The sequence below is a fragment of the Thalassophryne amazonica genome, chromosome 2 (assembly GCF_902500255.1).
Source record: "Thalassophryne amazonica chromosome 2, fThaAma1.1, whole genome shotgun sequence".
Taxonomy (NCBI): Eukaryota; Metazoa; Chordata; class Actinopteri; order Batrachoidiformes; family Batrachoididae; genus Thalassophryne; species Thalassophryne amazonica.
In genome coordinates, this window is record NC_047104.1 from 18986924 (window position 1) to 19013072 (window position 26149).

Below are 26149 nucleotides of genomic sequence, written 5' to 3' on the forward strand. Positions count from 1 at the left end.
TTGGCGAACTTTCCCCGGTGCACACTATGCAAAACTCACAGGAACATGGTCCGTACAAGATGGTAGAAGGGCCAACCCTGGTCTCACTTTGAATATCTTTAAGCTTTACAAAAGGGGTCTGACTCAGAATGTCCAGTTCAACAATTCCGACATTCCAAAGTGTGTCCATCCCTTGGCTTCTAGTTTCATTGGGCTAGTGAGTGATGGAGGTAATCTGGATCTGGATTTCTGTGATGAGAACCAGTGGTATTTGTGTCAACAAGATCTTCCTAGTTCTCAACAAACTTATTGTGAGCCTGGCTGATATCAGCAATGATCATGTTTCCTAAAAAAATTTCTTCTGCATTAAAGAGTGCACCATGTTTCTGATATGATTACATACACACCACTATTAACTAATCATGAGGACATGTGTGAATCAGCTGTGCAGGAGTAATCGTGTTGAAAGTCTTTTTGGAATTAAACCAAACTTCAGGAAAACACTGAAACCAAATTCACATTTGGACCAGGACTGAAATAAACACGAAGTAGACACGAGGAAGCAATCAGAAATGATGACCAGAACAGGGAATGCGAACATATTGTAACCAAAACTGGAATCATTTGTCAGTAAATTCAAAATGGTAACACTCATCTGGATACTTAAAAAAAAGCAGGAAACAGAGGTGTGAACCACATCCTTTTCTGGATCAAACAACTAATTGATTAATCCAGGAAATAATCAACAGATTAAATGATAAACTATTGTTAGCTGCACGGTGGCTTAATGGTTAGCACTGTTGCCTCACAGCAATAAATGGTAAATGGACTGCACTTACAGTTGTATGTAAAGGTTTGGGCACCCCAGATGATTTCAATGATTTTCATTTATAAATCATTGGTTGTTTGGATCAGTAATTTCAATTAAATATTTCATATAGCAGACAAACACAGTGATATTTGAGAAGTGAAATGAAGTTCATAGGATTTACAGAAAGTACGAGGTCTGTTAGAAAAGTAGTGGACCTTCTTATTTTTTTTCAAAAACCATATGGATTTGAATCACGTGTGATTGCATCAGCCAAGCTTGAACCTTCGTGCGCATGCGTGAGTTTTTTCACACCTGTGGGTTGCGTCATTTGCCTGTGAGCAGGCTTTGAGAGAGCACTGGTCCACCCCTCTCGTCGGCTTTGCTGCATCAATTTTTTTCCTGAAACTGTGAGACCTCCAGGTGGACACCATTCGGAAAATTAATATGGCTTTCAGGGACAGATTAAGGAAAGCTCCAGATGGTTTACAGACTGCCCACAGCGTCTGAGAGCGCGGCGCGCTCCGAGCGCCGATCGACAGGCTGACACCCCGCTGAAACAACCAGATCATTTCCAACGTGAAGGCTTTGTTGATCCGGGACGTCGTCTGACTTTCACAAAAAGGCAGAAGGCGTGGACATCAGCACTTTTTCGGCACATTCCACTGTTACAGGAGTTTTTTTCATGGAAAAAGAAGCAGATGAATGCGCCACCATGCCGCTCATGACGTGGGACAAAACCACCTCCGTGTTGGTCTCTCAGGACGGCTTTCAGGTGGCTTTCAGACGCCTTCCGGTTGCTTTTCAGTCGTGTGAATATCCGAGAAATTGAGCATGAGCTGGACATGCCCCAACATGTCCTGTGAGGCTTCATCACGGCGTTGCTTTGTGCCATGCGGAGCCGCATGGCACAAAGCAATGCCGGTTAAAATAGTTTTACTCACATTAAGAGTTCAGCTTCCTCAGAAGGTAAGTTCTTTGCTGCCCTTTTTTAACAATGCTATCAGTGTTCAGGTCAAACTTCAATTCATCATCAATCACAGTGCCCAGGTACTTGTAGCTACTGACAATCTCTACATTTTCCCCGCTAATGACACTAACACTGTGAGGTTGTGATCGCTGTGACTTGTGGTGGCGCTTCAATCGCTGTCACAGCTCAGCTGACCTGGATGTATATATCTCTGCAGCACTTGCCATCTGGGATCATAAGAATAAAGGCTTGAGTGTCTTTAACTTCTACTCCCAAAACAAAAATTTCTCTTTCGTCGTTGTCTTTGGACGCCAGATCAAATCAAAAATTTGATACAAAAATAGTTGACTTTGTAAGTAAAATGTTCACAAGGTGAATTTGGAGTTCAAGAAGAAAAAGGTTTTAATAAGAAAAAAAGTCAAAGGAAGTTAAATGTGCCTGCATGTTTAACTTGACAAAAGTGGAGAAAAAGTTATCTGTAGAAAAAGTGAAAAAGTAATTTCTCGTATTGCACGCACAAACAAGAAATAAGTTAGACAACACGTGGTCACAGGAACAAAACGTCATAAAATTTTGGACAGCTAAGGCAGCGTCTCGAGACCCAAGAGGAAGAGTCAGCACGTAAGAGCAGAAGAGAAGAGCACAATTCCCTGGGGGCGCATGCTTTTGAAGAATTAAAAGCTCCACCCCCAAGAATTCTGGATACTGTAGTTTTTCTGTATTCCTTTGTCTAGTTTTATAATGAATCAGGGTCTGCTTTCTTAAATTCCCGCTTAAAACCAATCAAGTCCTGTATTACAAAACTCTAGTCCACACTTTCCTTAACAATATCACACAACAGACATATCTGGATAAATCACACATTTGACAAACTCTCTACAATCTATGATCGGAGTAAAATACAGGATATATATAAATTCCATGTGAGGTTAAATGATCACAGGTTTGTTCCTTTTTCTTTCCTTTTTCTTTGTTTTCTGGTTACCATAACAAGAGTATGACTTTAAAAAATGTGAATTTCAACTTATAACACTCACACGTTAGTTACATGCCCTTCCCCAATTTGCCCAAAAGGGGTCACTCTTGCTCCACGGACTGGGAGAGGCTGGTTTTTGGATTTCATCACAATGTGAAATCTGTCAATCTGGTATCAATTTTAACCAGACAAACTGCGTTGTGACCACCAAGTTGAGGGTAATCCTTCTGTTGTATGGTCTTATTGGAATTGTGCCGTGAAGGCACAGTTTTTGGACTTTGGGGAAAGTAGGCCTTTCTGGGGTCTGTGTTTTTAGATGAAAAACCATTTGGTTTTGTGATCTGATAAGGGGTTCACAGCTCCATGAGGAATGTACTTTAAAGAGTCTTAAATCCTGTTAGTGGTGGGGGTTGATGACAGTTGGCTATCCTGTGCTGGACACTTAGATTATATATTCCAGACTTTGAGCTGTGATGGGTTTTCTTTTGAAGACAATTTTTATGGCTTCTGCTTTATGCAAAATTAGTAGATTGAATGGTGAATGCAGGCTTCCCGTTATATATATGATATATTTAACTGAAATTTCTGATCCAGACAACCAATGATTTATAAAGGAAAATCTTGAAAATTATCAGGGGTACCCAAACTTTTGCATACAACTGTAGTTCAAAATGTTATTGTGAAATATCAAGGCATCTTTAGCACTCTTACATGATCCATTTTTGATGTTTGACGACAGGGTTCTCTAGTTTACCTGCAGTTTTTTTACCTGCTGGCGAGGTTCTGTTTTGTTTTTGTTCCTTTTTTTTATTTTCTAAGACTTTCACATAGTGTCTGACAGACTTATCACTGCAAAGCTACGACATTTTCTCAGTGAATGAAGTTGTTTACCGCATTCCCACCTGTGGCCCGTGGGTTGTCTGGGGGTCCAGTGGGTCTCCTGTCACAATCTTCTTGGCATTTTCTACACTTCGACGCACAAACTCTTCGTAAATGCTTTCTTCCACAAAGATGCGTGAAGCAGCTGTGCAGCACTGTCCCTGGTTGTAGAATGCTCCTTTCTGGGTTTCTTCCACCGCCAGCTGCACTGCAAATGAAGAGTGTGCACACTCATTACATGATGAATAATTTATTTTCATCAGTTTGTAGAAAATGACAGTCCAGCCGAGCGAGGCAGTCAAGTTCATGCACAACATGATTCCACAAGCCTGGATCTGCTGATCCAAATACTTAAAATCCACCCAGATCTACATTTGTTTCATTGTCTTTTTCCTCAGTCTGGCAGCCCGTCCACACCACTGCCAAACCATCTGGCTAATCAACACTTCATCACCTCTTTTCTGATTGTGCATCGGCTGCTCCTGCTGGGCTGGGGTTCCCATTGGAATCAGAAATGAACCAGTGCTTCGGCATAAGATTTGTATTTAGTTATTTTTTTTTAAACACCAGATGCCCTTCATTGTTGAACCTCCAGAGCTATAAAGAGAAAGAAGCTAATGTGGATCAAGGTGGGAGTAAAGCAGAGTTCCTGGAGGAACAGCAGACAAAGGCAACCTGCAAACTCGAAGCAGAAAGGAAGTGTGAATTGTTGGACTTGAACCCAGAAACTTCTTGCTGTTGCACGCTAAGCATTACGCAACCTACTTCTACATTAATCTTACTGCTCCACAACACGTCAAGCTCAAGCTTCAAACTCTGAGTTCTTTCTTCACTCAGAGTTCACTCTTCTTCATCCTGACACTTGTTTTGTATTTGCACTGTTTCATCATCTGCCAGACATTTGGCTGTAAAAGCCCCTTGCTGGTTCCCAGTGATTAAATCAAATTAAATCAAATCAATTTTATTTATATAGCGCCAAATCACAAACAGTTGCCCCAAGGCGCTTTATATTGTAAGGCAAAAGCCATACAGTAATTACAGAAAAACCCCAACAGTCAAAATGACCCCCTGTGAGCAAGCACTTGGCGACAGTGGGAAGGAAAAACTCCCTTTTAACAGGAAGAAAAGTCCAGCAGAACCAGGCTCAGGGAGGGGCAGTCTTCTGCTGGGACTGGTTGGGGCTGAGGGAGAGTCAGGAAAAACACATGCTGTGGAAGAGAGCAGAGATCAATCACTAATGATTAAATGCAGAGTGCCGCATACAGAGCAAAAAGAGAAAGAAACACTCAGTGCATCATGGGAACCCCCAGCAGTCTAAGTCTATAGCAGCATAACTAAGGGATGGTTCAGGGTTACCTGATCCAGCCCTAACTATAAGCTTTAGCAAAAAAGAAAGTTTTAAGCCTAATCTTAAAAGTAGAGAGGGTGTCTGTCTCCCTGATCCGAATTGCGAGCTGGTTCCACAGGAGAGGAGCCTGAAAGCTGAGCCTGGTAGGAATGGGGTCTAATAGACATGTTGATGGTTTGGATGAAGTAACTAATGAAAATAACTCAGACAGAACAATCTGAGAGAGAGTCTAACCAAATACCGGCATCACTGAAAGCAGCAAAAGATAACGATACGTCTTTGGGATGGTTATGAGTAATTTTTTCCTCTAATAGTTAAAATTTTATTAGCAAAGAAAGTCATGAGGTCATTACTAGTTAAAGGAATACTAGGCTCAATAGAGCTCTGACTTTGTCAGCCTGGCTACAGTGCTGAAAAGAAACCTGGGGTTATTTTCTTCAATTAGTGATGAGTAGTAAGATGTCCTAGCTTTACGGAGGGCTTTTTTTATAGAGCAACAGACTCTTTTTCCAGGCTAAGTGAAGATCTTCTAAATTAGTGAGACGCCATTTCCTCTCCAACTTACGGATTATCTGCTTTAAACTGCGAGTTTGTGAGTTATACCACGGAGTCAGGCACTTCTGATTTAAGGCTCTCTTTTTCAGAGGAGCTACAGCATCCAAAGTTGTGCTCAATGAGGATGTAAAACTATTGACGAGATACTCTATCTCACTCATAGAATTTAGGTAGCTACTCTGCACTGTGTTGGTATATGGCATTGGAGAACATAACAAAGAAGGAATCATATCCTTAAACCTAGTTACAGCGCTTTCTGAAAGACGTCTACTGTAATGAAACTTATTCCCCACTGCTGGGTAGTCCATTAAAGTAAATGTTATTAAGAAATGATCAGACAGAAGGGGGTTTTCAGGGATTACTGTTAAATCTTAAATTACCATAAGTCAGAACAAGATCTAAAGTATGGTTAAAGTGGTGTGTAGACTCATTTACATTTTGAGCGAAGCCAACTGAGTCTAATAATACACAACAAAAAATATAAACGCAACACTTTTGGTTTTGCTCCCATTTTGTATGAGATGAACTCAAAGATCTAAAACTTTTTCCACAAACAATATCACCATTTCCCTCAAATATTGTTCACAAACCAGTCTAAATCTGTGATAGTGAGCACTGTTGTGGCTGGGGGCCTGGCTGCCTTTTGTTTCTGTCTTCTGTCTGTTGTTTTTCCTTCCAGGTGGCACGCGTTTAGGACTGAGTGGCTGTGTGGCTGAGTTATCAGGACCTCACCCTGATCACCTGAGGCTGATCATGTGCAGCTCGTCAGGACTCACAGCTGTGGTGCATCTACACGGATTGGAGCATGGTGGCATTTAAGTCTGGAGTACACAGTGTGTATTTGCCAGAGACGCGACCTTGTGACCAGACAGGTGAGATTGTCGTCTTGAGAGCCATCTCATCATTATGGATGCAGAGAACGTCCAGGTTTGATGCCATGGTCTGTGAAAGAGGAGGGGGTGAGGTCTCACGCTCGTCAGCACACTTCCTGAGGTACGTTAGGTTTTGTGACTAACATTTGTACAGTCAGTAAATGTGGTGTCCCTCACACCTTATTATATTGAGCTGTTATGTTAGTCGTTTAATCAGCTTCCACTGCAGTTGAAGTATGTGAACTGGATGTTCCATGCCTGCAGGGTGGGAAGCTGATTAGTGATTAAGCCAGGAAGTGTTTGCTGTTTGTGTACACCTTTGAGTGGTCTCTCTGTGTGTGGAGTGTGGACTCACATGATGGTTTCTTCTTTCACAGACTCGGTTTGTCGCGGCCACCTGGGGGGTGTCGGCGGGGTCCTTGGGTCCGAACTGTTTCTGGCTCCGGACCGTTAGTGCTGCTGGGAGCACACCATCATCTCCACCTCGCAGACCGCGCACTCATTTGTTGTATTTAGCACGTCACTGTTATGTCATTAAATTTTGTTATCCTTTGTACCGTGCTCTGCTTATTTCATACTGGGTCCTTCAAACGCTGGTCGGTTCTCCGTCCTGTGTCCAACACATAACAGAGCACTTCTCCTTTGCTGAGATAATCCATCCCACCTCACAGGTGTGCCATATCAAGATGTTGATTAGACACCATGATTAGTGCACAGGTGTGCCTTAGACTGTCCACAAAAGACAACTTTGGATGCTGTAGCTCCTTTGAAAAAGAGAGCTTTAAATCAGAAGTGCCTGACTCTGTGGTATAACTCACAAACTCGCAGCTTAAAGCAGATAACCCGTAAGTTGGAGAGGAAATGGCGTCTCACTAATTCAGAAGATCTTCACTTAGCCTGGAAAAAGAGTCTGTTGCTCTATAAAAAAGCTCTCCGTAAAGCTGGGACATCTTACTACTCATCACTAATTGAAGAAAATAAGAACCCCAGGTTTCTTTTCAGCACTGTAGCCAGGCTGACAGAGTCAGAGCTCTATTGAGCTGAGTATTCCTTTAACTTTAACTAGTAATGACTTCATGACTTTCTTTGCTAATAAAATTTTAACTATTAGAGAAAAAATTACTCATAACTATCCCAAAGACGTATCGTTATCTTTGGCTGCTTTCAGTGATGCCGGTATTTGGTTAGACTCTTTCTCTCCGATTGTTCTGTCTGAGTTATTTTCATTAGTTACTTCATCCAAACCATCAACATGTCTATTAGACCCCATTCCTACCAGGCTGCTCAAGGAAGCCCTACCATTATTTAATGCTTTGATCTTAAATATGATCAATCTATCTTTATTAGTTGGCTATGTACCACAGGCTTTTAAGGTGGCAGTAATTAAACCATTACTTAAAAAGCCATCACTTGACCAGCTATCTTAGCTAATTATAGGCCAATCTCCAACCTTCCTTTTCTCTCAAAAATTCTTGAAAGGGTAGTTGTAAAACAGCTAACTGATCATCTGCAGAGGAATGGTCTATTTGAAGAGTTTCAGTCAGGTTTTAGAATTCACCATAGTACAGAAACAGCATTAGTGAAGGTTACAAATGATCTTCTTATGGCCTCAGACAGTGGACTCATCTCTGTGCTTGTTCTGTTAGACCTCAGTGCTGCTTTTGATACTGTTGACCATAAAATTTTATTACAGAGATTAGAGCATGCCATAGGTATTAAAGGCACTGCGCTGCGGTGGTTTGAATCATATTTATCTAATAGATTACAATTTGTTCATGTAAATGGGGAATCTTCTTCACAGACTAAGGTTAATTATGGAGTTCCACAAGGTTCTGTGCTAGGACCAATTTTATTCACTTTATACATGCTTCCCTTAGGCAGTATTATTAGACGGCATTGCTTAAATTTTCATTGTTACGCAGATGATACCCAGCTTTATCTATCCATGAAGCCAGAGGACACACACCAATTAGCTAAACTGCAGGATTGTCTTACAGACAAAGACATGGATGACCTCTAATTTCCTGCTTTTAAACTCAGATAAAACTGAAGTTATTGTACTTGGCCCCACAAATCTTAGAAACATGGTGTCTAACCAGATCCTTACTCTGGATGGCATTACCCTGACCTCTAGTAATACTATGAGAAATCTTGGAGTCATTTTTGATCAGGATATGTCATTCAAAGCGCATATTAAACAAATATGTAGGACTGCTTTTTTTGCATTTACGCAATATCTCTAAAATTAGAAAGGTCTTATCTCAGAGTGATGCTGAAAAACTAATTCATGCATTTATTTCCTCTAGGCTGGACTATTGTAATTCATTATTATCAGGTTGTCCTAAAAGTTCCCTGAAAAGCCTTCAGTTAATTCAAAATGCTGCAGCTAGAGTACTAACGGGGACTAGAAGGAGAGAGCATATCTCACCCATATTGGCCTCTCTTCATTGGCTTCCTGTTAATTCTAGAATAGAATTTAAAATTCTTCTTCTTACTTATAAGGTTTTGAATAATCAGGTCCCATCTTATCTTAGGGACCTCATAGTACCATATCACCCCAATAGAGTGCTTTGCTCTCAGACTGCAGGCTTACTTGTAGTTCCTAGGGTTTGTAAGAGTAGAATGGGAGGCAGAGCCTTCAGCTTTCAGGCTCCTCTCCTGTGGAACCAGCTCCCAATTCAGATCAGGGAGACAGACACCCTCTCTACTTTTAAGATTAGGCTTAAAACTTTCCTTTTTGCTAAAGCTTATAGTTAGGGCTGGATCAGGTGACCCTGAACCATCCCTTAGTTATGCTGCTATAGACTTAGACTGCTGGGGGGTTCCCATGATGCACTGAGCGTTTCTTTCTCTTTTTGCTCTGTATGCACCACTCTGCATTTAATCATTAGTGATTGATCTCTGCTCCCCTCCACAGCATGTCTTTTTCCTGGTTCTCTCCCTCAGCCCCAACCAGTCCTAGCAGAAGACTGCCCCTCCCTGAGCCTGGTTCTGCTGGAGGTTTCTTCCTGTTAAAAGGGAGTTTTTCCTTCCCACTGTCGCCACGTGCTTGCTCACAGGGGGTCGTTTTGACCGTTGGGGTTTTTACGTAATTATTGTATGGCCTTGCCTTACAATATAAAGCGCCTTGGGGCAACTGTTTGTTGTGATTTGGCGCTATATAAATAAAATTGATTGAAATTGATTGACATGTGCTGAGGGTTACAGCCGACACTCTGGGACGCCACATGTGTATGGCTTTGGTGACGCCACAGTCATGGGAGCACTTAGACCAATTCTCCAGCCAGCTTGAAAGTGGTCGCTTGCTCACCATTTTCATCCTGACTGCACGAATGGCCACACATTTTCTAAGTGTCCAGCGAGTGGTGTTGGATGTGGGCCTTGCATGCGCTTAGTGGTTCCTGCAGGTGTTATGAACACACACACACACACAGCTGAGTGATAATTTCAGCCCACGCGTGTGTGTGTGAGGGAAAACAGCGCTGCCTCCCAGTCCGGTCCTGTGTTTGCCACTAGAAGATGACATTTTTCGAGAATTCCCGTGGGTCACGTGATTCCTGCGGGATTCCAGCGGGATGGGAGTCAAAACTTTATCAATCCCATGAATGGGATGGGACGGGAATAAAAATGAACGGGAGCGGGCAGGAGCGGGAATGCCAAAAATAGATGATGATTTTCATCTATTTAAAAAAAACCAAAACGCGTTCACACCGGGCGCGATCAGACACTACAAATTCGCGGGGGTCGCGTGGCGATGGACGCGCCTCCTTCGCCCGGTGTTTCGCTCTGCTTTTGCTGCGAAAATTCGCCCCGGTGCATCATCAAATAGGAGGAGCTTCCATTCCGTTCGCCGGCTCCGGTTGTCAGTGAAGTTAACATGACGGACCTTGATCACACGGAGCGAGTTGTTGTGGAAAGCTCCCAATACAGGGAGTGTCATTATTTGCAGCAGGAGCTGTGTCTGGATGACGGCTGCTTTCAGCGGTCCTTCCGCCTCTGCAGGACCCAACTTGAGGACCAACTGTCCCGTTCACGCGCGCACATGTAAACAATAAAAAAAAAAGAAACTCCGCTGCTTGCTGCAGCTCGCTCTTCCACCAAAAAACTCATAATTGTATTTAGAAACCAGTCACCATTTGTTTTATTATACATCTGTGTAGTTAATTTATAAAATATTCTCCACAGACGATTCGCTCGCGCGCGCACGTAAAATAAAAAGAGAGAGAATATCTGCTGCTTGCTGTGGGGCTGCTGCTCGCTCCAAAAACTCTGTCATAATTGTGAAATAAAGAACAAAAGAGACATAAGTCCTGCTCACAGGCTGCTACCAGATACAGGACATGTTCACATCTTCAGTCAAACTCCAGACATCTCCACGTCACTACATATTCAATTCCTGATTGATCATCACAGCGCGAGACATACGGGAGTGGGATGGGAGTGGGACTGATTTTGAGTGGGAGCGGGATAGGATTGGGAGTCATCTTTACAGGAGTGGGACAGGATGGGATTTATTTTTTTACTCCAGTCCAGGATTGGGACAGGATGGGATTTTTTTTCTGGGAGCGGGATGGGACGGGAGTGAAAATCCACTCCCGTGTCATGCTCTATTTGCCACCCAGACGTTTGGACATTGCACAGTCTTCAGCGCCTTTTATGGCCATCTGACGGCAGTCTGTGTTATCTACCTGTTGTCTACATGCGCTTTGGATGCCATCGTGCAGGTGTGGAAGAGGTAATCTGGATGCGTTCTGACACTGCTGAAGCCTCTTTTCCTCCCGACTGCATCTGATAATGGTTCCAGAGATGAGGCTGTGCAATTCCTGTACATTCTTGCTATATATGATGGGGGCTTAAATGTTGAGTCGGCATTGAATCTGGGATCACTGAAGTGAGAAGCAGCACTCACCCTGACAGCACATGAGGTGAGTCAGTGACTATTCAGTGTGTAAATTGCATGAAGATTTATAGCGATGGAAATGCTGCCCAGAAGCATTTACTAAAAATAGTGTGAAGGACTTAAATGAGAAGGTGAGCACTTTCCAGTCATGTGAGAGACAAATAAAGAAAAATGATTAAAATGGTGGGGGTTAAGACAGCCATAGTTGGGAGGCAGAGGTGATTGCTCTAAGACTGCAAGGGAAACTCAGCTTCTCCTAAAATGTCAAAAAATAAGTGATCAAATATATAATGTTGTGTGTACATGTCAATGACTAAATATGTGCTACAATGCGCTCAACGTTTGTTCAGAATCAGCTTCTTATCACTGGTAACGATGCGGCTTTCCTCTCACTCAAACCCGCAGCTTCACAGTGCTTTAAACAGTGTGGACGCTGAGCGTCCACAGAGTTCAATAGCAACACAAAGTATGCAGCGAAACGAGACGAGTCATTGGATAAATGCTGGGCTTTGTCCCGCCCATCGGACACTCACCGTCTCTGGTGGTCTATGGGGCAGTGGGCTGGCCTCGGCTGGCCCGGACGCTCAGCTTCTGCATGATGATTGGATGATCTGTCTGAGGCTAAATCCCTTTTTGATTGACAGTAAAATGAGCGAATCAGCGATCTTTTGGTGTAAACATCCGTGGGAGCATTTTTTAATTTTCATTCTGTTCCGAGTTGAACCGGAGACTTTCCTAATCCTCTTAGCAGCATTTTCTTTGTTAAAAATGACTAGCGACAAATCGAGCTTCTATTTCTGGTGGGGTTTTTTTGTAGCTGCTTGTGTTTGGAGACTATCACAGTTTCTGTCCCTACCGAGCAGTGGGTGCTGCTGAGCTCCTCCACCACAGGCGGACACACTTCACACTAGCCTCGCGTCAGTCCCAGCTAGCGAGCTAGCTAGGTAGCAAGCTGCACATAATGGCAGACAATTTGAATGTTGTGGACCGGATTTTGGCGAAGCCATTTGATAGTCTTCCTTACGAAGAAAAACTTAGAGTTAAACAGCAGGGGGCAGATCAACTCCTCAGATTAATTTGGTGCAAAAGGTGGGGAAAAGTAACAGGTCTTTTCAGCTGTCCTGGTATGACAAAATGAGCTGGCTGACTGGAAGTGCTGTAACAAATAAAATGTACTGTTGGCCATCCCTCTTGATGAAACCATCTCAGGGATGTGTCGTCTGGTCAAAAGTGGGTTTTGGGGATCTGTCCAACTTTGACAGGGCATACAAAAGGCATGAAAAAAGCAATGAACATGTGAGTGCATGTGCAAGGTTAAGTTGCCTGGGCAGAGTCAGGGTTGAGCATGCAATCAATGAAGGCGCTCGCATTCAAGTGGCAAAACATAATGAAGCAGTTAAACAAAACAGAGCTTTCCTAAACCTCCTTATTGATGTGACTTCCTTACTTGGCCGTCAGGAGCTGTCATTTAGGGGGCATGATGAGAGTGTTGAATCATCCAACAAGGGGAATTACAGGGAGTTTAATGAAACATTAGCTAAATATGACTGTCCTGGCCACACAATTCCAGTCATCAGCTGTGTTTTCTGGTATGTCCCATGCAATCCAAAATGACTTGATCTCTGCTCTTTCAGCCACTGTTTCTGATGAGATCAAGGATGAAATCCAGGCTGCTCCCTTTTTTGGATGGCAGGTGGATGAAACAACTGATATAGCTTGCCATGCTCAACTCTCTGTCATTGTTTGCTATGTGGATAGTGCTTTATTGGATTTTTTGATGTTTCTGGGGGAAGAGATGCTCAGTCTGTTTTTGAAGTCTTGAATGAGAACATACAGAGCTACAATTTCAGGGAGAAACTTGTGGCGCAAACCTATGATGGGGCTGCTGTCATGGCTTCAGCTCTCAATGGTTTGCAGGCCAAAGTTAAAGCAATAGCCCCCAGTGCAATGTTTGTGCAGTGCTATGCACACAGACTGAATCTGGTTCTGTCTCAGGGGGCTAAATGCTTATCTGAGTGCAGAATATTTTTTGCATCACTCTCTGGGTTTGCCACATTTTTCTCAGAATCCACAAAGAGGATGTCTTTTCTTGAGTCTGCATGCTGCTCAAGGTTGCCCAGAAATGCTCCTACTCAATGGAATTTCACATCACGGATAGTGAGCACTGTGGCAAACAATTATGATGCAAACTTCTGAGATGATCATTGCAGATAAGTCCATGGATGATGACACATTAGACTGTGCCAAAGGCCTTCTGATGAAACTGGAGGATTCTGAGTTTGTGTTCATGTTGTACACATATGAACAAATCTTCTCTGAGACTGATGTGGTGTTTGACATTGTCCAGCAGAGAGCTATGGATGTTCTGTACTGCAAGAAAAGAATTGAGTCTCTTATTGCTTTTGTCAAAGAGGTCAGAGGGGGCTTTCCAAGTGTTTATGCCAAAGCAGCAGATCTCACATCAGACGCACAAAACTGAGCCCATGAGAAAACACCGTCTATCACAACTACAGGATCCCAAGGAGCGCTACAGAAATCTGTACATGGCCATCCTAGACAATCTCACAGAGCAGCTACCTCGGCGTTTTGCAAATTTGGAAAGTCTGCGCTTCTTGGAATTGGTCAATCCAGGGAAATTTGATGAGATGAGACAAGTGTTTCCAGAGGAGGCATTTCAGAGTGTCCTGAAAAGTTTTGGCCAGTTCTTTGATTCAGAGAGACTGAAGTCTGAACTTCAAGTCCTATATTCAAACAAGGACTTGCAGGGCAACAGGGGAAAGCTATGTGATTTCTTGCTGTTTCTGAAAGACATGGAATTGGACAGTGCAATGCCTCAGGTGTACAAACTATTGTCATTAGTGGCAACGATTGGAGCTACATCTGCAGGTGTAGAGAAGAGCTTCTCCTGTTTAAAGCGGCTCAAGTCTTACACCTGCACCATGGGCCAAGGCCATTTAAGCAGCCTAGCTCTGCTGGCCACTGAGAGGACACTAGTCAAGTCCCTGGAAAAGACGCCTTGTTGGTACGACAGGGTCACAGATCATTTTCTTGAAAAGGAACGGAGGGTAGAATTTACGTATAAATAAACCGACACATTTTATGATGTAGGCCGAAATTGAGCTCCCCTCCTTGAAAGACCAGCATCCGCCACTGTTGGGAGGTCTTGGGGGGTGAAGCTGATGGTTTTTAGCCATGCTAATGCTGGCCAGAAGCATTTACTGAAAATAAAGTGTGAATGACCTAAATGAGATGGTGAGGCAGGGGCGGTGGTAGAGGAGCACTAGGGAGTGCTATAGCTCCCCCGGGATTAGTCATAGCATCCCCTATAGTACCCCAAGAAAATAATCCTTCATGTATTATTTTAATGTAGTTTCATCTCTTGTTTTTAAGGCCTTGTCCACACTGAAACTGAACTTCCCCTGTGCGATCTTTTTTGTCATCTCCAAAAATTTCTCCATCCTCACAGATCCTGTGAAACCACTAGAAAATGCTGTAGTACATATACCAGGGCTGTATGCGCTATAACGCTTCTACAAAAAATGGAGAACAAGATGTGGAGCTAATCAATGTAGCAACGGAAGCTAAAACTTTACAAAGTAGAACACATATTAAATGAAGTCTTTTTATCAGATCTGTTGCCAGGATTCATCATCACAGCTGTAAACTGTTATTCACATCATACCCTTGTTTTGGAAGGTGACGCCTGGAGATGCGTTAATTCCTTATGATGGCAGTTACTTGTTAAGGGTTTTTTAAAAAGGATTTTTTTTTAAAGAAGTCCCTCCGTGTCTGTCTGCTCTGGGTGTATTTCTCAGTCTGAGCTGGAGGATGCCGGCACTTTGTCCCACCACCAACAAGAAGAAGAAGAAGAAGAAAAAGGAAAATTACACGGCTAAATTACACAATTAACAACATGATGTTCGTCATTATGAGCTGCTGAGGTTAGAGGCAGGGTGATGACACAATCCTTTTAGAAGAGCTTTCCACAGTAAGACACAAATCTAGCGTTTTCAGATTTATGTGATTAGATAAATATTTCACTCATAAAAGAAAATAAACATCAACAGAACTGATTGTTTTAGACAAAATGAGCGTAGCGGGACATTCAATGACATCATGTTGGATGATGTCATGCTGATGTCATTGTACTGTAGTGAGTGCAGTCTGTAAGTCCCTTTGGCTGCTCCCTTGTTTTCACTCAGGGTCACCACAGCAAATCAACCCGCATGTTGATTTGGCATGATTTTTAGACCAGATTCCCTTCTTGATGCAACTCCACATTACATGGAGAAATGTGGCAGGGGTGGGGTTTGAAGCAGGAATCTTGTGTACTGAAAACAAGTGCACTAACCACTTGAGTATAGTTTCAAGTTGAAGCTCCCCAGAAGCTGAAGGTTTGTAGCCATGCTAATGCTGCCCAGAAGCATTTACTCACAATAAAGTCTGAAGGTATCATGCATGGCCCCGGCTTGGAGTTTAGGTCTTAGTTCTTTGTGTTATTTCCTCTACGGTTTTCTGGTTTTAGTTTTCATATGTTTATACTTCATCCTGCAAATCTCAGTTGGGTTCTGTTTATTGCTTTTCTTTGTGTTGCACTTTCGTCACTTGTTCATTCTTTGGTTATTGTATTCCTTCACTCTTGGTCCCTTTTGTTACTTTAGTCTTATTTTAATTCTATTAATCACATTTATTGTATTATGCTTTAGTCGCATGTTTTGGTTAGTATTTATCTTCAGTGTTTCTTATCAGATTATGTTCCGTTTGTCATTTATTGCATTCTCTGTTGATCAGTTATCTTGTTTTATTTATTGCTCTATTCTGTAGTCACTGGTTTTGTTTATTTTCTGTTTAACCAATAGTTTGTTTTGCCATCATCATTTATTGTATTCACTTTTGTCTCAGCCAGTATCTGTCCCATCCTATTTTTGGTTTATTATTAGGTTTCCTGTTCTTTCTCCTTTTTAGACTAGTCACATTATTTCTTAGTTTTGCCCCTCTTGTTTTGCTCACTCATTATTGTTTGTCTGGAACACGTCACGTTATTCAGTTTTTCTGTCACTTACTTCTCTTGCTTTGCACCGCTTTGGTTTTTTACTCCCGCACTCTCTTGTCTTTTTTCCCTGTTCTTTGATTCACAAAACCACACCTCTTTCCAGAACCTTCCTCCCACCTGCTTCACATCACCTTGCCCTCACAGTTCCACAGCTCACTGCCCGTTTGTTGACTCTGTTCACTTTCTCGCCTCTCATTTTCGTCCTGTTTGCTCTCTTGTGTTTTTTGACCTTGCTTGTGTACTCCGACCTCCGTGAGGTTGCCCTGAACTTGGCCTGTTTTTGACTCTGCCTCTGTTTTTCTTATTTAACTCCTCAACACTGTCTGTATGAACTTTGCTCATTTCTGGACCACGACCCAGTCTGCAGCTGACTACCTGTGTACTGCACCCCATGCCTGGTCATCAGATAAAGCCTTTTACCTATCTAAACCAACCATGCCTGTGAGTCTGCACTGGTCTCCTACCATTTCCTGTGTCAAGCCACCACGAGTCCTGACAGAAAGACCTAAATGAGATGTTGAGATGCTGAATAGCGTCGCTTGTTCATGTCCGCAACATATACATATTAATTATAATAGTGTGCATATGATAACAACCTAAACAATTTATAAATACATTAAGACAGTAAATTAACATTAAAAACTACATAATTAACAGGAAATAAAAGGGTTGAGTTCTTCTAAAAATTGTTGAGGTCTAAGGTTCTAAAAAACATTCTAGAATCACACGCCATTCCAACTCATAATACAAGATTTGGTTAACTTATTACCGCCATTACCACAAAAATGTCAGCTTTTTATTTATATAAACTTTTTATAAACATTACCCAGTCTAGAGCCCATGGATCCCCACAGGCAACATCAATCAATCAATCAATTAATTTTTTTTATATAGCGCCAAATCACAACAAACAGCTGCCCCAAGGCGCTTTATATTGTAAGGCAAGGCCATACAATAATTATGTAAAACCCCAACGGTCAAAACGACCCCCTGTGAGCAAGCACCCGGCTACAGTGGGAAGGAAAAACTCCCCCTTAACAGGAAGAAACCTCCAGCAGAACCAGGCCCAGGGAGGGGCAGTCTTCTGCTGGGACTGGTTGGGGCTGAGGGAGAGAACCAGGAAAAAGACATGCTGTGGAGGGGAGCAGAGATTGATCACTAATGATTAAATGCAGAGTGGTGCATACAGAGCAAAAAGAGAAAGAAACAGTGCATCATGGGAACCCCCCAGCAGTCTACATCTATAGCAGCATAACTAAGGGATGGTTCAGGGTCACCTGATCCACCCCTAACTATAAGCTTTAGCAAAAAGGAAAGTTTTAAGCCTAATCTTAAAAGTAGAGAGGGTGTCTGTCTCCCTGATCTGAATTGGGAGCTGGTTCCACAGGAGAGGAGCCTGAAAGCTGAAGGCTCTGCCTCCCATTCTACTCTTACAAACCCTAGGAACTACAAGTAAGCCTGCAGTCTGAGAGCGAAGCGCTCTATTGGGGTGATATGGTACTACGAGGTCCCTAAGATAAGATGGGACCTGATTATTCAAAACCTTATAAGTAAGAAGAAGAATTTTAAATTCTATTCTATAATTAACAGGAAGCCAATGAAGAGAGGCCAATATGGGTGAGATATGCTCTCTCCTTCTAGTCCCCGTCAGTACTCTAGCTGCAGCATTTTGAATTAACTGAAGGCTTTTTAGGGAACTTTTAGGACAACCTGATAATAATGAATTACAATAGTCCAACCTAGAGGAAATAAATGCATGAATTAGTTTTTCAGCATCACTCTGAGACAAGACCTTTCTGATTTTAGAGATATTGCGTAAATGCAAAAAAGCAGTCCTACATATTTGTTTAATATGCGCTTGGAATGACATATCCTGATCAAAAATGACTCCAAGATTTCTCACAGTATTACTAGAGGTCAGGGTAATGCCATCCAGAGTAAGGATCTGGTTAGACACCATGTTTCTAAGATTTGTGGGGCCAAGTACAATAACTTCAGTTTTATCTGAGTTTAAAAGCAGGAAATTAGAGGTCATCCATGTCTTTATGTCTGTAAGACAATCCTGCAGTTTAGCTAATTGGTGTGTGTCCTCTGGCTTCATGGATAGATAAAGCTGGGTATCATCTGCGTAACAATGAAAATTTAAGCAATACCGTCTAATAATACTGCCTAAGGGAAGCATGTATAAAGTGAATAAAATTGGTCCTAGCACAGAACCTTGTGGAACTCCATAATTAACTTTAGTCTGTGAAGAAGATTCCCCATTTACATGAACAAATTGTAATCTATTAGACAAATATGATTCAAACCACCGCAGCGCAGTGCCTTTAATACCTATGGCATGCTCTAATCTCTGTAATAAAATTTTATGGTCAACAGTATCAAAAGCAGCACTGAGGTCTAACAGAACAAGCACAGAGATGAGTCCACTGTCCGAGGCCATAAGAAGATCATTTGTAACCTTCACTAATGCTGTTTCTGTACTATGATGAATTCTAAAACCTGAAACTCTTCAAATAGACCATTCCTCTGCAGGTGATCAGTTAGCTGTTTTACAACTACCCTTTCAAGAATTTTTGAGAGAAAAGGAAGGTTGGAGATTGGCCTATAATTAGCTAAGATAGCTGGGTCAAGTGCTTGTTATATTTTATTTTTTCGTTATTGGGAACAGTGGGGGACAGTCTGCCCACATGGATAACACCAGTTTAATAAGAGCTGAGCATTTTGTGTGCAAACATGTCATTCATGTTCAGCAGCGGGTGTCCACTTCAGTGAGATACCAACTGATACACCGTCGCTCGTTTGCATGTTTGGTCGCTAAGTCGCATCTCCAACAGTCAGGCCTAATGACATAGGGCCCTTAGTGAAGTAACATCACCGCTCACATCACGTATTTGTGTTTGTGGAAAATTTTGAAAAAAGTTCAGCTTGCTGTTTCTATAAAAGATGACTTACAGTTGCAGTCGGCAAACACAATGCATGGATTCTTCCCTCCGAGCTCCAGTGTTACTCTTTTCAGGTTACTTTTGGCTGCTGCTTCTTTGATAAGCTGCCCAACCTGCACAAACACATCAAATTATCTTCAGTGATAACAGTGCAACAAGGGTAATACTTACTTTCTGTTTTCGCAGTGTTCATCCTTGATGCAAAATACATAAGCAAATCAAACAGCAAATGACAGCTCTCCCCGGTTTTTGTGTGATTGAAGTCATACACATGCACACATCATACACATGCACACATGCGCACACAGAGACCACTTGGTTATTATAATATATGTTGAACTTTTAATTATGATTGACCCTCCTCTATACATAGTCTTGCCCTACAAACATTTAGGAAAGTTTATTAATAATGTTCAGAATCCATGGATTAAAACAGTTAAAATTCTGGAACATTTAAAAATGACAATATAAATTTGAGGATAAATTACAGCTAGTCCATTGGAGTATCCTATGACCCCGAATTTAAGCCTACCAAAAAGGATCATACATTGAAATCTCAAATGTCTTCGTAAATGAATAACAGGATTCTATTCACTTACAAAAAGTGAAAATTTAAAGACTTTGAAAACCCTGAAGAAATATCATCTTTAAAAATTTTTTTTTTTTTTTTTTTTATATCTGTAGATACATAATTACTTTTAACACAACAGTGGAAATAAAATGGACTTTGATGATTCAATAGTGAAAACATTTCTTGGTACTTACCAAAACTAAACGGTGCTAGTTCTAGAATTTATAAACTGTTTTTGATGAAAGAAAAAAACCTACACTACACAATGTAAGAAAAGAAAATGGAAGAGGGAGGCCTAAGCAGATGAGGAATTTATCAAGGTGTGAATTCTTCAATGGAAAAGCACAAACTTCATTCATGGAGGGAATTTGGGTGGAAACATTTAATTCAAATGCTGGTGACAGTGTGGATTTCAGGAAGCCAATCACTGGCACATATTCTGGGAACGTCCAGTGTTAAGACCTTTTTGGACAAAAAAAACAAAACAAAACACAGCAACAACAACAAAAACAAAACTAAACAAAAAGAAAAGAAGAAGCAAAACTAAACATACTTTTTGTGTTGTTCCCATAGTTTTCCACTTTATTTTTCGGAATCGTTGGTTTCCACGCAAAACATTCTGATGAATATTTGTTTGGCAGCCTCACATCTGCTTGTAAAATAGCACTCACAAGACACTGGCTACTTACCGAACTTCCCACAATACAAGAATGGATAGATATAGAAAATGATATTCATGCTCTGTCTTAATAATATATATTTATTTAACTTTGAGTTAAGTGGGTGACATTTGTAAAGCCAATATGGCCAGATTTCATTTGGGTGCAAAGCGAATGATTCTGTGAAAAAACTAAACAACACAAACCTTGGTTTTGTGTTAGTCTCTTAGTCTCTTTGCATAACTGTTTCTCTGATTATTAAAAATTTTTTGTTGTGTACATATTTTGTTTTTCCCCAAAGTGTATAAAGTTCTTAAAGTTCTTATATGAACCTTGAACTGCAGAGGAAACAGTTCAGTGCTGCTTATTGGAGGGTCCTGCTGGCCACTAGAGGCCACTGCTGCTTGTACAACAAAACTGCTCGTCTTAATTAGCCTCACCTTGTGTCCTAGCATTTATTAAGAGGCAAACATAAGCTGTGACGCATCTTCAGTCTTGATAAGCTGGTTCAATTGCATCCAGAATGACAAAACTGTCATTTAAAAATTTTCTGGCATTCTCCCAGACCCCTGCTGAAATTGTTCTGTGCAGTGAACCTACACAGACACTTCAGTCTTTAAAAAACATTAAGTACAAAATTGTTGATCTTTTTGTGATAAATGATGCAGCAGATATGTGCTGTTACATGAACACATACCTCCGTAGAGCCAGTGAACGCCACTTTGTCCACATCCATATGGCTGGCAATGGCTGCCCCGGCTGTGGGACCAAAGCCTGGCACAATGTTGACAACTCCAGGAGGGAAACCTGCCTGATGCAGAAACCACAGACCATGTTAAGAACATAGCTTGTAAATCAGTCTACTGTACGAGGTCTGTCCATAAAGTATAGGTCCTTTTTATTTTTTCAAAAACTATATGGATTTCATTCATATGTTTTTACGTCAGACATGCTTGAACCCTCGTGCGCATGTGTGAGTTTTTCCACGCCTGTCGGTGACGTCATTCACCTGTGAGCACTCCTTGTGGGAGGAGTCGTCCAGCCCCTCGTCGGAATTCCTTTGTCTGAGAAGTTGCTGAGAGACTGGCGCTTTGTTTGATCAAAATTTTTTCTAAACCTGTGACACATCGAAGTGGACACGGTTTGAAAAATTAAGCTGGTTTTCGGTAAAAATTTTAACAGCTGATGAGAGATTTTGAGGTGATACTGTCGCTTTAAGGACTTCCCACAATGCGAGACATCGCGCAGCGCTCTCAGGTTTAGGTGAACACACAGGTTTATAGTTTTTGAAAAAAATAAAAAGGACCTATACTTTATGGACAGCCCTCGTATATCCAAAGGAGGCTTGACTTGTTAAACTGGATGACACCAGGTATCAAGTGCTTCACAAATAAAAACTCTCATCTGACCAGCAGCAATATGGTTTTGTGATGAGAGAAGGGGAATGAAAATCAGTAGGAGTAAGACTGAGTCCACGTGTGTGTTAACGGGAGGGATAGTGAGGTTATTGTGCGGAGTAGAGGTGGGGAAAGCAGATGAGTTTTAATACTTGGAGTCAACTTTCCAAAGTAATGGAGAGTGTGGTAGAGAGGTGAAGAAGAGAGTGCAGGCAGGGTGGAGTGGGTGGAGAAAGGAAAGAGTGAGATATGTGGAGACATATGATCTGCTGTAGCACCTCCTAACAGGAGCAGCCAGAAAAAGATGAAAGAACTTTTTAAAGGATTAGGCCTATTTTAGAACCTCCAATGGAACTCCGATGTGAGAGCCATACCTGTCAGGTCCCAGAGAATCACATGTGGTGTTTTGTACAAACAAATAATAAATGGACAGTGCCACCCCCCCACCCCCCCCCCCCCCAAAAAAAGTATTGGGCCCCTTGGTATTTCACACATTTTAAATTGTTTATGCCATTTCAAGTACATCAGGCTTCTCATTATAAAAATTTAAATTTAAAATTTAAACATTATAAAAACTCTAACTCAAAGCAAGTCTCTACAACTTGATACAAATTAATTAACAATATTAAAGCTAAAATGATAGGTTGCATAAGCATTGGAATGCTTTGGTATCCTCCTGGCATCCGTCCATCTGCGGGAGACGATGGTGTAGCGTCCAATTTGCTTTTTTGCTTGTTTGTTGGTTTTCATACACTTTTTCACTTCAGTTTCAATTTATTTTTCATTTATATAGCGCCAAATCACAACAAAGCTGCCCCAAGGCGCTTCACACAAGTAAGGTCTAACCTTACCAACCTCCAGAGCAAGCACACAGGTGACAGTGGTAAGGAAAAACTCCCTCTGATGATTTGAGGAAGAAACCTCAAGCAGATCAGACAAAGGGGTGGCGCTCTGCTTGGGCCGTGCTACCAACACAGTTGACAATACAAATATACAGGACATTTTTGTCTTTTGTTTCTATCTGCACCTGCATGAATGACTTATCAAATCAAATCAATTTTATTTATATAGCGCCAAATCACAACAAACAGTTGCCCCAAGGCGCTTTATATTGTAAGGCAAAGCCATAGAATAATTACGGAAAAACCCCAACGGTCAAAACAACCCCCTGTGAGCAAGCACTTGGCAACAATGGGAAGGAAAAACTCCCTTTTAACAGGAAGAAACCTCCAGCAGAACCAGGCTCAGGGAGGGGCAGTCTTCTGCTGGGACTGGTTGGGGCTGAGGGAGAGAACCGGGAAAAAGACATGCTGTGGAGGGGAGCAGAGATCAATCACTAATGATTAAATGCAGCGTGGTGCATACAGAGCAAAAAGAGAAAGAAACACTCAATGCATTATGGGAACCCCCCAGCAGTCTAAGTCTATAGCAGCATAACTAAGGGATGGTTCAGGGTCACCCGATCCAGCCCTAAGTATAAGCTTTAGCAAAAAGGAAAGTTTTAAGCCTAATCTTAAAAGTAGAGAGGGTGTCTGTCTCCCTGATCCGAATTGGGAGCTGGTTCCACAGGAGAGGAGCCTGAAAGCTGAAGGCTCTGCCTCCCATTCTACTCTTACAAACCCTAGGAACTACAAGTAAGCCTGCAGTCTGAGAGCGAAGCGCTCTATTGGGGTGATATGGTACTATGAGGTCCCTAAGATAAGAAGGGACCTGACTATTCAAAACCTTATAAGTAAGAAGAAGAATTTTAAATTCTATTCTAGAATTAACAGGAAGCCAATGAAGAGAGGCCAATATGGGTGAGATATGCTCTCTCCTTCTAGTCCCCGTCAGTACTCTAGCTGCAGCATTTTGAATTAACTGAAGGCTTTTCAGGGAACTTTTAGGACAACCTGATAATAATGAATTACAATAGTCCAGCCTAGAGGAAATAAATGCATGAATTAGTTTTTCAGCATCACTGTGAGACAAGACCTTTCTAATTTTAGAGATATTGCGTAAATGCAAAAAAGCAGTCTTACATATTTGTTTAATATGCGCTTTGAATGACATATCCTGATCAAAAATGACTCCAAGATTTCTCACAGTATTACTAGAGGTCAGGGTAATGCCATCCAGAGTAAGGATCTGGTTAGACACCATGTTTCTAAGATTTGTGGGGCCAAGTACAATAACTTCAGTTTTATCTGAGTTTAAAAGCAGGAAATTAGAGGTCATCCATGTCCTTATGTCTGTAAGACAATCCTGCAGTTTAGCTAATTGGTGTGTGTCCTCTGGCTTCATGGATAGATAAAGCTGGGTATCATCTGCGTAACAATGAAAATTTAAGCAATGCCGTCTAATAATACTGCCTAAGGGAAGCATGTATAAAGTGAATAAAATTGGTCCTAGCACAGAACCTTGTGGAACTCCATAATTAACCTTAGTCTGTGAAGAAGATTCCCCATTTACATGAACAAATTGTAATCTATTAGATAAATATGATTCAAACCACCGCAGCGCAGTGCCTTTAATACCTATGGCATGCTCGAATCTCTGTAATAAAATTTTATGGTCAACAGTATCAAAAGCAGCACTGAGGTCTAACAGAACAAGCACAGAGATGAGTCCACTGTCTGAGGCCATAAGAAGATCATTTGTAACCTTCACTAATGCTGTTTCTGTACTATGATGAATTCTAAAACCTGACTGAAACTCTTCAAATAGACCATTCCTCTGCAGATGATCAGTTAGCTGTTTTACAACTACCATTTCAAGAATTTTTGAGAGAAAAGGAAGGTTGGAGATTGGCCTATAATTAGCTAAGATAGCTGGGTCAAGTGATGGCTTTTTAAGTAATGGTTTAATTACTGCCACCTTAAAAGCCTGTGGTACATAGCCAGCTAATAAAGATAGATTGATCATATTTAAGATCGAAGCATTAAATAATGGTAGGGCTTCCTTGAGCAGCCTGGTAGGAATGGGGTCTAATAGACATGTTGATGGTTTGGATGAAGTAACTAATGAAAATAACTCAGACAGAACAATCTGAGAGAAAGAGTCTAACCAAATACCGGCATCACTGAAAGCAGCCAAACATAAATTAGTGAGACGCCATTTCCTCTCCAACTTACGGGTTATCTGCTTTAAGCTGCGAGTTTGTGAGTTATACCACGGAGTCAGGCACTTCTGATTTAAAGCTCTCTTTTTCAGAGGAGCTACAGCATCCAAAGTTGTCTTCAATGAGGATGTAAAACTATTGACGAGATACTCTATCTAAGACTTCTAGTGTAATGAAACTTATTCCCCACTGCTGGTCCATCAGAGTAAATGTAAATGTTATTAAGAAATGATCAGACAGAAGGGAGTTTTCAGGGAATACTGTTAAGTCTTCAATTTCCATACCATAAGTCAGAACAAGATCTAAGATATGATTAAAGTGGTGGGTGGACTCATTTACATTTTGAGCAAAGCCAATTGAGTCTAATAATAGATTAAATGCAGTGTTGAGGCTGTCATTCTCAGCATCTGTGTGGATGTTAAAATCGCCCACTATAATTATCTTATCTGAGCTAAGCACTAAGTCAGACAAAAGTTCTGAAAATTCACAGAGAAACTCACAGTAACGACCAGGAGGACGATAGATAACAACAAATAAAACTGGTTTTTGGGACTTCCAATTTGGATGGACAAGACTAAGAGTCAAGCTTTCAAATGAATTAAAGCTCTGTCTGGGTTTTTGATTAATTAATAAGCTGGAATGGAAGATTGCTGCTAATCCTCTGCCTCGGCCCATGCTACGAGCGTTCTGGCAGTTAGTGTGACTCGGGGGTGTTGACTCATTTAAACTAACATAATCATCCTGCTGTAACCAGGTTTCTGTAAGGCAGAATAAATCAATATGTTGATCAATTATATCATTTACTAACAGGGACTTAGAAGAGAAAGACCTAATGTTTAATAGACCACATTTAACTGTTTTAGTCTGTGGTGCAGTTGAAGGTGCTATATTATTTTTTCTTTTTGAATTTTTATGCTTAAATAGATTTTTGCTGGTTATTGGTAGTCTGGGAGCATGCACCATCTCTACGGGGATGGGGTAATGAGGGGATGGCAGGGGGAGAGAAGCTGCAGAGAGGTGTGTAAGACTACAATTCTGCTTCCTGGTCCCAACCCTGGATAGTCACGGTTTGGAGGATTTAAGAAAATTGGCCAGATTTCTAGAAATGAGAGCTGCTCCATCCAAAGTGGGATGGAT

At 41.5% G+C, this 26149-nt stretch overlaps 1 protein-coding gene across 1 annotated transcript in view; it reads right to left on the minus strand.

The window, feature by feature from the left end:
- The window catches only part of aldh1a3 (aldehyde dehydrogenase 1 family, member A3), a 196393-nt gene that overhangs the window by 47176 nt on the left and 123068 nt on the right, over positions 1–26149 (minus strand). Inside the window, exons 7-9 of the mRNA XM_034184024.1 lie at positions 21213–21326; positions 19296–19398; positions 3636–3820 (exon numbers count right to left, since the gene is read on the minus strand). Of these exons, the coding sequence (XP_034039915.1) occupies positions 3636–3820; positions 19296–19398; positions 21213–21326 (402 nt within the window). The remainder of the gene's footprint in view (positions 1–3635; positions 3821–19295; positions 19399–21212; positions 21327–26149) is intronic.